General features: G+C 38.6%; 1 protein-coding gene across 3 annotated transcripts in view; it reads left to right on the top strand.

Moving 5' to 3' along the window:
* The window catches only part of RBBP8 (RB binding protein 8, endonuclease), a 66,741-nt gene extending 55,726 nt beyond the window's left edge, over positions 1–11,015 (top strand). For 2 of the 3 annotated variants that reach the window (XM_074944507.1, XM_074944508.1), the window contains 3 exons: positions 1,229–1,325; positions 7,064–7,205; positions 10,375–11,015. In XM_074944507.1, coding sequence (XP_074800608.1) covers positions 1,229–1,325; positions 7,064–7,205; positions 10,375–10,472 — 337 coding nt within the window. In that variant the 3' untranslated portion in view covers positions 10,473–11,015. The remainder of the gene's footprint in view (positions 1–1,228; positions 1,326–7,063; positions 7,206–10,374) is intronic. The other variant, XM_074944509.1, reaches the window with a different exon arrangement.
* The last annotated feature ends 2,442 nt before the right edge of the window (positions 11,016–13,457 follow it).

Raw genomic sequence — 13,457 nt, 5'->3', positions numbered from 1 at the left:
AAGAAGGTAAGGAGGGGCAGGTATGGAATGAAGCTGAGGTGAAGAGACTGGAGAGTGTGAAGAGTTTGAGTAAACAGGCTACCTGCCCAAGGAAGAGAGAGTCCGCGAACTTCCTACAGTTCTGAGTGGAATGTCCAAAGCTGAAAAAAGTCCCTGCTTTGGCTAGTCCTGTTGCTACTTGCTGGGGTCGCTGACTAGCTCCTTTATGCAATTCTCCTCCAAGGCCAAAAAACATACTGATTTCTTATAAGTGAGGGTTTTTTCAGTGTGTCAATATTTTTATTTATTTATTTTAAATCAAGCTTTTTGAAATTCCTGTGGACGTTAAATAAGGAACGTTCAACAGACCACTGTATATCTTAGTGCCTTTCTCCATTCATCTCCTGTTTTCATAATAACCTGTTAGTCTTCATTTCATAATACCATTAAGCATGCAGTTTATTGTCTGGCTCACACATCTATTCTATACCCAGCCTGTTTTCACTTTGCAGAGGAAAGAGACTGACATTGTGTCTTGCTAAAAAGAAAATGCAAAGTTGAAAAATCCCATACAGTTGGCTCAAACAGAGGTAGAAACATAATGGCACTCGTGAAGCATTTACTAAAAAAACTGAAACCTTAAGTTCGGCAGGCGATGAGTTAGTACAATTCAAGGTTTTTAAGTAGAGATGAGCTGTTCAGCAGTTCCTCTTTCACATAGGGGCATAGATACGTGTAAGACAACTTACTTTAAAAAAACACTGCAACTTCTTTTGGCTACAAATTATTCTTTTGGCTACAAATTATTCCTTTGTGTTCAGATGTGAAAGATAGCTTTTTATATGGCAGTTGTCAGGAAGCTGAAGTTTTTTCAAATCTGTTAGATTGTCCCAGTGAAATCCTATTATTTCCTTGCTGCTGTCTGCTTCATTGGGTTAATGAACACCGTAACTTCCCAAGGAAATACATTATCAAGTGAAAACCTAGGCTATGTCTGCACTGCGCTACGCTGCAGACTGTGTGGTGGGTGAATCACAGCGTGCACCAGAATGTTGCACTGTAACTGCCCCATGTGGATGCTGCTGGCATGAACTAAAAGGTGCCTGCGTTGCATTAACATAGTCCTGTTTGAAAGAGTTGAATGGGAGCAGTTAGAGTGCAACATTGTGGTGCACTCTGCAATTAACAAATCCTGCACTGCAGAGTCGTGTAGACATGCTTCTAGTGACTCTTTCATTTTGCTTTTCAGAAAAAATACTGTGTTAGGTTTTCCTCATATTGAGGTTGTTCGGAAGAGAGAAGAGAGAAGAAAATTGCTGGGCCATACCTGTAAGGAATGTGAAATAGTAAGTAAAACTCTAAGTTTTGGTCAGTCTTGCATTCTTTTAACTTGCTTGGTACCAGAGACCTGAAATGCTTCTCAAATTGAAAACATAGACGCATGAGTACTGGTAAATCAAGCGGCAAAGAAGTCAGTTGTACTAAAGCTGTTGGCCACGGTAGAGAGCCATAATAAAAATTAGGTACTGTAATAATGAAAAATAATTAGATAAAACAACATCTTGGAATGATAGCATTGGCATTTACTTACTTATCTTTCCTGTATCTGCTCAAAGGAGTAGGCATTGCAAATCGTCATGTCAATGAGGCCTCAGTTAACAAAAATAAATCAACTAGCCCAGGGGTTCTCAAACTGGTGGTAGGTCGCAAGCTATCAGTCTCCACCCCCAAACTCTGCTTCACTTCCATCATTTAATAGTGTTAAAAATAAAAAAGGTGTTTTTAATTTCTGTGGTGGGGGTCACACACTCAGGCTTGCTGTGTGAAAGGGGTCACCAATACAAAAATCTGAGAACCACTGAATGGTTGATCCACCAGTATCTTAGCAAGAGTGTGATAGCACTACTTCTGCTAAAGCTCAGAGATCCAGAATTGGGTCCAAGATAAAATTGTAATGTTAAGGTGCACTTCATGGTATATTCTTCATTTTTTTTTCTTTCTGAATTTACATACAGGAACAAGTATTCAAACAAAATTGCACATGCGTGTATATGTACAAATGCGTACAAAATTTGCCTGTCAAAATTGCAGATACCTTTATAAACCAGATTGAAAATTTAGCCCTCTGCAACTGCTTGTTATTTTGAAAATAACATATGATTTGTCAGTACCAACTATTATAGTATAGTTTTGCACATTGACTGTCAGAGCAGCAGTCTGACTCTTAGTGATATCTGGTTCATATCTACAGTGCCCAAAACTTATACGTGTAATGTTGTATAACTCACCAATTCTTAGACTAAGCAACAAGTGTAATATAAAGTATAATGTAAGGCAGTGATTCCCAAACTGTGGGGCGTGCCCCCCCCCATGGGGGCACAGAGGAATATTCAGGGGATCGTGTGGCAGGGCCAGGCCAGCCCCCAAGCGAGGAACAGGGAGGAATACTATACTTCCAGCCCCACTCTGCCCCAAGACTGTCTCTGCCCCCAGCCCTGTTCAGCCCCCAGTTCTGCTCTGCCTCAGTCCCACTTTGCACCCTGATCTGCCCCCAGCCCCGTTCTGCCCTCATTCCCTCTCCACCTCAGCTCTGCTGCTAGCCCCAGCTCCTCTGCTATCCCCAGTTCCACCCCCAGCTCTGTCTTCAGCCCAGGCTCTGCTGCTGAGGAAGCCTTGGCTGTGCACTAATGGAAGGGTGGGGCATTGACAGATTCCGGTAATGGTAAGGGAGGATGCAACTGGAAAAGTTTGCAGACCACTGATGTAAAGGGTAGAGAAAAAAGTTGTAAAGACATTTTTACATTTTTTTTTCTCCCTTTAAAGTAAATGAAATGCTTTCGGACACATATGTGTGTTACCCTTATTTTATGTGTATAATAGACTCTGCTTCATTTGGTCATTAATATACTTTTCAATCTGCTGGAGATATAGAGCTACAATCTCATACTTCACAACATGTCTGAGGTGTGGATTAATGAGCTAATAAGAGTTCTCACTGAGTTTTATTGCTTAATTTCCACTCTTATTTAGAACCAATATTTTTCTTAACATCCATTCTGTCCAACAGATAGCTAAATTTCTCCAACTGAGTAATGTGGCTTATTAGTATGTTCTTGAACAAAACAAGTTCATGAAAAATCCCTTTGATAAAACCTTCACTAAAATGAGGTTTTAATGCAAATAGTTTTATTTACAGCTGACTGTAAAAGTAAATTCTCTGTTCCAAAATATGTGAAATCTAGAGGGTTTGAATGAAAACAGAGCATTTTAAAAAAAAGCAGCTCTACTCTGTTTCTTGTGCCAAGAGCCATGCATTAACAATTTTAATTTCCTGTCTCTGCATGCTACAGGACTTTTCCTCCCAACGAACCCAATTCTCGTTATATTTTGGCAAGTAACATCGTGGAAACATTTGTAGACTTATTTCATAATGTACAAGAGTTAGAATTCTGTTTTTATTCTAATTATTTTTGAGGAAAGGTTTTTTTGTTTGGTTTTTTTTTGTTGTTTTTTTTTTTAGTATAAACCATCCAAGATTGTACGGAATGGTTGGCAAGAACATTGCACTAAAATGACTGGATTTGAAAAAATTCTTAACTGAAGCTACCACTTGGTTAATTGTCTGCATACTTTGGTCCATTCAGAGCTCCAAAGGAGAATCAGTATTGAAAACATAGTCCTCATTAGATAAGAAGCCATTTCCATATCCGTTTCTGGCACCTAACACTACAATATATGTTAACATCAAATTTTGGCTCTCTCGTCTTTACTCAATATGTAGATATCTGTAAGAGCTACTCCAAAAAGACTGCTCCCAAACAGAATTTTTGCAAGTTAGTGGTAACTCCCTATTATATTTTTCCTTGATGATACTGCATTCTTGGTCATGATGACTTTATACACAATTTTTAATGAAAATACATATTTTGTGTTTGAAATGGCATCCTTAATAGGACCCTGACTGCTTGTTTATACTTTTTTTTTTTCTATCCTTTAGCTACCCTGTCACTTTAGAAGCATCTGTCAATGTTTTCTTCTGCTCTCTGGCAAATATTCACCCCTGTCACCGCTGTTCTAATGGAGCTAAAATTTAAAAGCCTTACTTTCTGGTTCTTGCAAAATGATGACAATTCAGTTTGTTACTGTTGATTTTTGTTTTTTAATTTCCCCAGAAAATAGTACTATAGCTTTTAAATTGTTTTAATCCTGGTTCACTCCATTCCCCAGCAGTTCAGACAATTTAGTAGTTTAGGCCTAAAATTTGTTTTACAACAAGCCTGGTAGAGGGGAAAAATATGAGGTTTTTAATATACTGTTCTAAAATTCCTAATAAACTGTTTTAGGACCATTTAGGATTTAGACCTATTTCTAATTATCCTTAAGTAATATTTAGCTATAATTAATCTGATTGACTGATGTGGATTTTCTTTTTGAACAGACATTGTACAATATCTCTTGTTAATTTAGTTGGTCTGCTTTTAAAAAAAAAAAAAAAGTTCTTCTGATATGTTTTCTAACATTGACCACTGAAAGCTGACTACAAAATAACCATTACCTGTTTACTGTTCTGCTTTTCATCAGCCTATCTATAATCTCAAACACATACTGCTAAAATTCTTTTGTGGATTTGTGTGGTGGGGAAGAAATTCTAATCTATCTTTCTAAGCATAGTACTGTAGTTTCAAAGTACATCAACATGTTCTCCAAATGGAAATGAGCAATGTCTAATTTATGTACAGTTATACCAGTTAACAAAACCAGTTTTATAGCACATATAAGACATCTTGGCTGGATGTAAAGGAGAGGGGCAACCATTTTTGCATCAGTAGAGCGAATAAGACACAGGTAGATTCCTGATGTTTAAGTGCTTAGGATTTCTCTCTTGGCAGACTTTGTACCAAAACCTCTGTTCAAAGCAAAAAGTAATTTTAAATTAATCACATCTGCAGATCTAGCTCTTCTGTCTAACCAGCAAACCAGGAGTCTTGCAGGATAGAAAGGGGAAACTCTGACAGTCTTGGTACAGCCCATTAAAGGACATTCAATCTCTTTAAGACCTCTTGCTTCCTTGATGACCCAGAAAGCCCGCTTGCCACCAGATGATGAGAAGCATGTACTAACGGTGATATTTAGAACAAATTTTGTTCTTCTGTCAAATCAATGCTGGATAACACCAACTCAGCCGTTTATATCTTTAATATAAAGTACCTCAGCCTCAGGCAGGCCTGCACTTACCCCATGCTACAGAAACAGTACAATTGAATTAATCCTCTCTTCATATTACTATGTGTCATCTCTCATTAATAGCTCTCTCTGTGTGTTGTGGTTGTTTTGCTGTCCACACCACCACCATTGCTGACATCCTTTCTTTTTTGGTTTTTGACTGTTTTATGTTTCCCCACCAAATATTGAGAGAATGAGTTTGCTAGTATTCTTTAGCATTCCCAGTATGCAGGCCTTGTGTGGCATCTTACTAGCACTAGCTGGAGATGGGAAACAAAACAAAACTTTGGGGAACCCCATTAATAAAAGCAATCCTGTACTGGATGAGCATTCCATTTCTTTCATGTCTCTTACTCCAGATTACTTTCTGCTTGGCTGGACTAAGGTAAGGTGACCAGACAGCAAATGTGAAAAATTGGGACAGGGTGGGGGGTAATAGGAGCCTATATAAGAAAAAAGACCCAAAAATCCAGACTGTCCCTATAAAATCAGGACATCTGGTCATCCTAGACTAAGCTTTTAACTTGTTTTGTCTCTTCTGATCATACCATTGTAGTATTTTGCCATGATTACTTTAACTCTTTTGATGAGCTCCAACTTTAAAAGTTTGAATAGCACAAGACTGTTGGATTGCTAATTGAATTAAATCATTAATTCAAGCTTTGGAAAGACAGTGCTGGATACATAAATACTGCAGTATGTTATAATGTCTAAATTGCAGACTGGAATTAACAGGAGCTTTTGGCCAGAAGCCTGGTCTATAATACTAGAAGGAGGATGAAAATTATTCTCTTTCATGATACACATTGGAGCCACTCTAATAAATGACTGAACCATGTAAATCAGACACTTTTTAAAAAAGTTATATATAACTATTGTATTACTCGGGGTGTACTGGAATATATTGTGTTCTTTTTGAAGTCCGTGTCATTGCACTAGTGTCAGTGAAGGCAGAATCTGGTTCAATGTATGTAGGGCAGATTTTCACCCTGATCTAATTCTTTTGAATTGTTCGGCTAGCACAAACGGAATAGAGACTCACCATAATTCTCCTGCATGGGATTCTCCCTGTGAGTGGGGAGTTTCCAGCTGGCATAGAACTAGCTGCTATGCCTCTCTCCCTGTACCCCGTAGCACAGTTGCTGGGGAGGGGAGCAGAGGAAACCAGATCACAGTGTACTCCAGCTAGTTCATCAGGGATCATAGTCAGTTGGCATAGGTTACACCAGCTTCTTAGCTGCTCTGACTTTTGCCATGTGTTGCATAGTAAATCAGGGACCCCTACAGCTTTCTCCCTTCTCCATTGAAACAACCATGAGCTAGATACAGCAGAGAATCTGGCCCCAGGGACTGTGTGTTTCATTTATACCTGAAAACTCAATTATTTTAAACTGAATATTGCTACTTTTATTGGTTGATTTTGATTCTTCTATTGGTCTCTGTATGTATTCCAATCTGTTTTAAGCCCCAATTCTGCAGACTTATGTACAGGCTTAATTTTACATATGAGACCAGTCAATGGGACTATTTACATGAGTAGTTACATATGTGTGAGAGTTTTGTATTGTTTGGTTTTTTTTCATATTACAATGTATAAAACTAACACAGTTGCCTGTTTAGGGTGCATTTCTAAAGTTATAGTAATGAAGATGAAATACATAATAAGTCAAGTTTAACAAACTAACACTTAAGGTCAGGGACATGCAAATCTAAATCTGTAGTTTTGGCCAGACTCACCAATGTGTATGTATTTAAGCACAATAATCAGTAATGATAGTGTGATACAAGTAACGTAATTGCCTCTTATATATCATTGTTCATTTTTATGACCTATTACATATTTTCCAATTTCTGTTTTTAGTATTATGCAGATATTCCAGAAGGGGAGAGAGAAAAGAAGTTGGCTGCTTGTTCAAGACATCGATTCCGCTACATTCCTCCTAGTACACCAGAAAACTTCTGGGAGGTTGGATTTCCTTCCACTCAAACTTGTGTGGAAAGAGGTGAGTATATAAAATCGTTGTGTTGGAAAGTTTGTATGTTTTTGTTTTTAAATTTAATGCTGAGAAAACTGAAGTATTAAAAGCACTAAGATGCTCGTTTCATAATGAAAGATTCCCTACACAGCTCTGTCAAATTCCATTTGACCACCAGCTGCTAAAGTCCTGAGTAAACGTTGCTATTTGTTCAATGGCTTCTGGGATATTGGGAAGGGGGAATGTAAAGAGAATTCCTATGAACTGGGATAGAGTGGGAGGATATGGGAAGAATTCCCACAGAACTAAATTAAAACCATATTTATTTCTAACCTAGAGTTAGACTTGAACTGAATTTTCTGAGTTGAAAATCTGGTTCATTGTGTTACTTAAGGCCTCAAATAAGATGAATTGATAGGTCTTCATAGCTCTGTTAGGTACCACCATGAATGGGGATGTATGATAAAATGGCTGCATTGTCAACAGTTATCTGTGGTTGCCCTCTGAACATTGTGGTTTGTTCTTTCTTATGCATATATCCTGGTTTATTGAAAAAAGACAAACTGCTCTTAAGACTTTTCTTTACACAAAAGAGTATTCTTTCTTTGTATAAATAGCTTTAAAGAAGCCATTGTAGGCTGGCACAATAATGAATTACTAACACATGGATCTACTGTTTGGTTTAAAAATGTGTGGATTTTTTTAATTATGCTGTTCTAGAGTAATGGGGCTTCAAAATATTTCATGTTTCAAATGCTTTTCTAGCAAGCTCTAGCCTTAAAACCAGATTTTGCAGGCAGCTTGCCTTTAGAGTGGATCCAACTACTTAGATATTTTGAGTGGAAAACGATGAAGTAGTTGAAAGACTTGTTTGACAAGATGTTCGTGTGCTAGAGTTTTCACTTTGATTATACCAAACAATCCCACCATTCCCTTAAATGGCATAATGGCTTTAAACCATGTACATTTTGTAAGGGGTTGCATCTATATCTTCAAAGGGACTGAAATTCTGAATTTAGAGCCCCATGCATTTCTGAACTCTTTATTATCTAATTACAACAGTACATATACATTCTAAATGTTAATAAATTGTAACTAATTATAGAGGTATGCGGAGCTATCTGTTCTCCAAGGTTTTAAGGTGGATTGCAGGACAACTTGGCCAGGGATAATTGCTTGAATCCCCATCTTTTCCAAGTAGAAAGTTAGCCAACATATATTATGCATACTGCATGTCACATGAATATGTATTACACATTATATTATGTATGAACACTGGGTAGTTTATACAAAGCTATACCAATGTCAATTGTATTAGGCTTTTCCCAGAGTTCTGTTCACTCATGCAAAAGTATATCCCATAACACTTTACAACAGCACAACTCTGCTCCTTGGCACAGGCAAATACAAAACCTGTCAGAGACAAGATGTATGAATAGTGAGTTCTGATACAGTTAGTAGGCCATGGAGGTACCTCCTGGTGCCTGGAATGTGGTATCCAACACAAAGATAAGGAAGGTAGAGGACAATACAGAAAAACGAGATGAAAAAACCGGTACAGACTAGCAGGTTGAATCTTGGATGATGTACAGAGAGCCTTTAACTTGTAAACTGTAGTATAAATATAGGTAGTTGAAAATGCATACTTTTGAAGCAGACCTTCTGTGTAAGGTGAATGCTGCAAGACTGATTGTCAGTATGTATGTCTCCTTTTCATACTGTACTACTCTGTCTTTGACTAATTAACTGACTAAGCTTTGCTTGAATATTTTCAACATCAAACAACAAGTGTAATTAAGTGACTGGCTTTACCTAGTCAAAAAGTGCTGTGGGATCTTCAGCCCGCTATCAGAAGAGATGGAGTTTTGATAAATGTTCCTTCTAATTTTTTACATCCATGTGCAGAATGAATTTTCTTATGTGCACTAATATGGAGGTGATGTGTGGTGGGGGTGGGGCCGAGGGGTTCGGAGTGTGGGAGGGGGCTCAGGGCTGGGGAAGAGGGTTGGGGTGCAGGGGGGGTGAGGGCTCCAGCGGGGGGTGCGGGCTCCAGCTGGGGGTGCAGGCTCTGGGGTGGGGCCAGGGATGAGGGTTTTGGGGTGCAGGCTGCCCCAGGGCTGTGGTGAGGAAAGAGGACTTCTCATTCCCCACCACCACCACCACCACAGCCCCCTCTCGCTGCGGCGGCATCTCTCTCCCGGCCGCAGCAGCTCCAAGGCTGGGGCCGGGGGACAGGCACCTCTCCCTGCCTGCACGGCCCTTGATAGCCTCCTGCACAGCCGCGCAGCTTAGAGGGAATTTAGGTTTTGATGCGTAAGGTCTTACGCAATAAACTGTCAAACAATGAACAGCTGTGCTAATTAAGCTACTTTAAAAGGATAAAGGGCTAAGTCCATATATAATGTGATATTTGCAATTGTTGTTCAAAAACAGAATGCCCTTATTTAAATGGCTAGTCCTTGGCAATCCCTTGAAGTGATTTTGTATATTTTAATTGTGGGTCACACAAAGTATTTCACCAGCTGCAAAGAAGTAATCTACCAATAAACTTGATTTTAATAAATTTAGCTACTTGTGAACAGAGCAAAGTTGACAAATATGAAGGCTGAAGTCCTATACTTACCCACAAAAATAAAGCAGAGACTGCAGCCTTTTTTTAGAGGCCTGTGTTCTGTTAAGTATGATACGTTGTGTCCAGAGAAGTTGTATTGCGTGCATTTGATAAATTAGAATGTGGCGAATATGTCTTGTGTTAAATAACTCAGATTTTGCAGTATTTCTATACATCTTACAGAAATAACTTATTAAAATAAAATATAAAAGCTTCTATTAGGGAGGACAGTGAAATGTGTAATGAGTTGCAAAATAGTTGAACATTTGACAGCCTGATTTCTCAGTAGACCTTCAGTATATTCAATCTGTATTAGCTATTAGGAAACTACTTTAAATCAATATAACTAAATGTGTAATTTTTTTAGTGGATAATGTTTTACATTGGCTGAGGGCATTCTAAATGATCCCTGGCAGGGTCAGACTAGTTTCCAAAAATGAAAAAAAATACTTTAAACAAAAAGCTTTGTGGTAAGCAAAATTCAGTGGTCTGTTAAATGAATATTACTTTTGCTTTTATACTGTACCATCTCTTAACCAGATTGTTTTGAAATCTTTACCCTGATTTTATTTTTATTCTTTTAAGGCTATATTAAAGAGGATCTTGCGCCCTGTCACCGTCCAAAAAGAAGGCAGCCTTACAATGTGATGTTTTCTCCAAAAGGCAAAGAACAGAAGACATAAATGATGGGGAAACAAAGCACATAAATATGGGGAAAGTCTTTCCTGTCATTAGATATTTATAGTTAATATAAACTTGAAATAAAAATACTGTGGATTTTTCCAAAATGATAAATCATTTCATTAGATATGTAAATCATTTCCCTCTTAGAAAGTTCATTTGAAAATCTGAAGTATGTATCAGGAAACACTACTATTTAATGTATGTTTGTTTCATTTTGTGTTAATATGTTTTGTCTTAATTTTGCACCTTTAAGACAGTAGGTCTGCTCCTGTTTCCTCCCATTGAAGTCAATGGCTAAATGCCCATTGGACCATATCCAAACCTGAAGTAAGGTGGGTGTGACTTCTTTGAACTCAGTGGAGTTCTACCTGCTCATTCTAAGTCTAAATGTTGCTTATAAATTTCAGTGGGAGCAGGACTGGACCTGGTGGGGTGCTTCCATTTTGCACTGGATAACTTAAAGGATTTATCACCTTCCCTTTTTTGTAATAATTGTGATATATCTAATTGCAATAAACAAAGTAGTATTTATTAATGATTTCAACACCTCAAAACTTTCTCCAGCAGAGATCCCCATTCATAATTTCTTGTCCCACTGATACATAACAAAATGGTTCTTACTTCTCCACAATTTCAGTGGTTTAAGTTGGAATTTTAAAATTTTTTGCTCCAGCTTATCATATATGGCTCTTTTTTTTTATTATTTTAATTCAGTGTCATCTGTATACCTTTCCTTCATAGTACCCAAAGTTACTGTGTCTCACATATCACTAGGGATTGATACATTCTGAACTGAGGGCAGAGGGTCAATACCATTTGGAATGTATTGTGCCCAGACTCCTCCTGAAGATCTTCAACACTATCCACTAGGCTGAGTGGCCTCTTAAGACATGTAGTCTAATGTAGTCTTGTAAATTTCTGTGTTGCACAACAAAGTGCACACGTTGATGCCTCACCATATAGTCCAGCTGTCTCAGTACTACACTAAATTAAAAGGTGGAATGTAGTATTGTGAAACGTTAAGATGACAGAGATGCAATATTTAAACCTCAGTGGAATGTGTGTACAATGCCAAAGTGAGAGTTTAAAAATACCTCCTATAAACAGCACTATAAGGGAATATTTCTTCCACTCAAAAAGACTTTTATCCAACTTGTGTGAATAACAAAGGCAAAAGAATATAAAGCCAATGGTATTTTTTACACAATTACTAAAACAGCTTTTTTTTATGACCACTAATCACAACCATCTATCAATTTAAAAGCTATTTTGCATGTGTTGTGTTATGCCTGGGACATGTCACTTATTTCCATTTTACAGAAGAAAGTTAATACCTAGCTCAGAGCAGTGTTGTGAAGATATTTTTTTTAATGCTTTCAGATCTTTGCATCAGAAGCTGTAAGTGTAGAGTATGTTTCTAATTAGTTTCGGAAGGGATCTTGGATGGTTAGGGACAACATTATTAGACACCCATTGTAGTAGGCACTATCATAGGATATCAGGGTTGGAAGAGATCTCAGGAGGTCATCTAGTCCAACCCCCAGCTCAAAGCAGGACCAATCCCCAACTAAATCATCCCAGCCAGGGCTTTGTCAAGCCTGGCCTTAAAAACTTCTAAGGAAGGAGATTCCACCACCTCCCTAGGTAACACATTCCAGTGATTAACCACCCTCCTAGTGAAAAAGTTTTTCCTAATACACAACCTAAACCTCCCCCACTGCAACTTGAGACCATTACTCCTTGTTCTGTCATCTGCTACCACTGAGAACAGTCTAGAGCCATCCTCTTTGGAACCCCCCTTTCAGGTAGTTGAAAGCAGCTATCAAATCCCCCCTCATTCTTCTCTTCTGCAGACTAAACAATCCCAGTTCCCTCAGTCTCTCCTCATAAGTCATGTGTTCCAGTCCCCTAATCATTTTTGTTGCCCTCCGCTGGACTCTCTCCAATTTTTCCACATCCTTCTTGTAGTGTGGGGCCCAAAACTGGACACAGTACTCTAGATGAGGCCTCACCAATGTCGAATAGAGGGGAATGATCGCACCCCTCGATCTGCTGGCGATGCCCCTACTCATACATCCCAAAATGCCATTGACCTTCTTGGCAACAAGGGCACACTGTTGACTCATATCCAGTTTCTCGGCCACTGTAACCCCTACGTCCTTTTCTGCAGAACTGCTGCCGAGCCATTCGGACCCTAGTCTGTAGCGGTGCATGGGATTCTTCCGTCCTAAGTGCAGGACTCTGCACTTGTCCTTGTTGAACCTCATCAGATTTCTTTTGGCCCAATCCTCTAATTTGTCTAGGTCCCTCTGTATCCTATCCCTACCCTCCAGCATATCTACCTCTCCTCCCAGTTTAGTGTCATCTGCAAACTTGCTGAGTGTCATCTGCAAACTTGCAATCCACACCATCCTCCAGATCATTTATGAAGATATTGAACAAAACCGGCCCGAGGACCGACCCTTGGGGCACTCCACTTGATATCGGCTGCCAACTAGACATGGAGCCATTGATCACTACTAATCTAGCCAACTTTCTATCCACCTTATAGTCCATTCATCCAGCCCATACTTCTTTAACTTGATGGCAAGAATACTGTAGGAGACCGTGTCAAAAGCTTTGCTAAAGTCAAGGAACTACACGTCCACTGCTTTCCCCTCATCCACAGAGCCAGTTATCTCGTCATAATGTAGTACTTCAGTGTTTATTAAATTAGGTTCTTAATTTTAGGGTATCTTCTTTACAGCCAAATTAGTCCTCTAATGACAATCACCTCCACACACATTAGTTGAGATGTCAAACACATTAATGGTTTAAAATGAATTTGATTAAGGAAGTAGGGATTGGCAACACTTGAACTTGTAAACAAATACTTGTTTTCCTAAGGATGCTATTAGCAACAAAGACTGAGGGAAGAGAATAACCAAAAATGTCAAGTATAGATGCCACTCAGAAACAATTATAAGAATAGCTCATTTAGGACT

Source organism: Natator depressus, chromosome 2 (assembly GCF_965152275.1).
Source record: "Natator depressus isolate rNatDep1 chromosome 2, rNatDep2.hap1, whole genome shotgun sequence".
Lineage (NCBI taxonomy): Eukaryota > Metazoa > Chordata > Testudines > Cheloniidae > Natator > Natator depressus.
The sequence above is the reverse complement of the archived record's forward strand: the minus strand, read 5'-3'. Positions and strand labels throughout refer to the sequence as shown.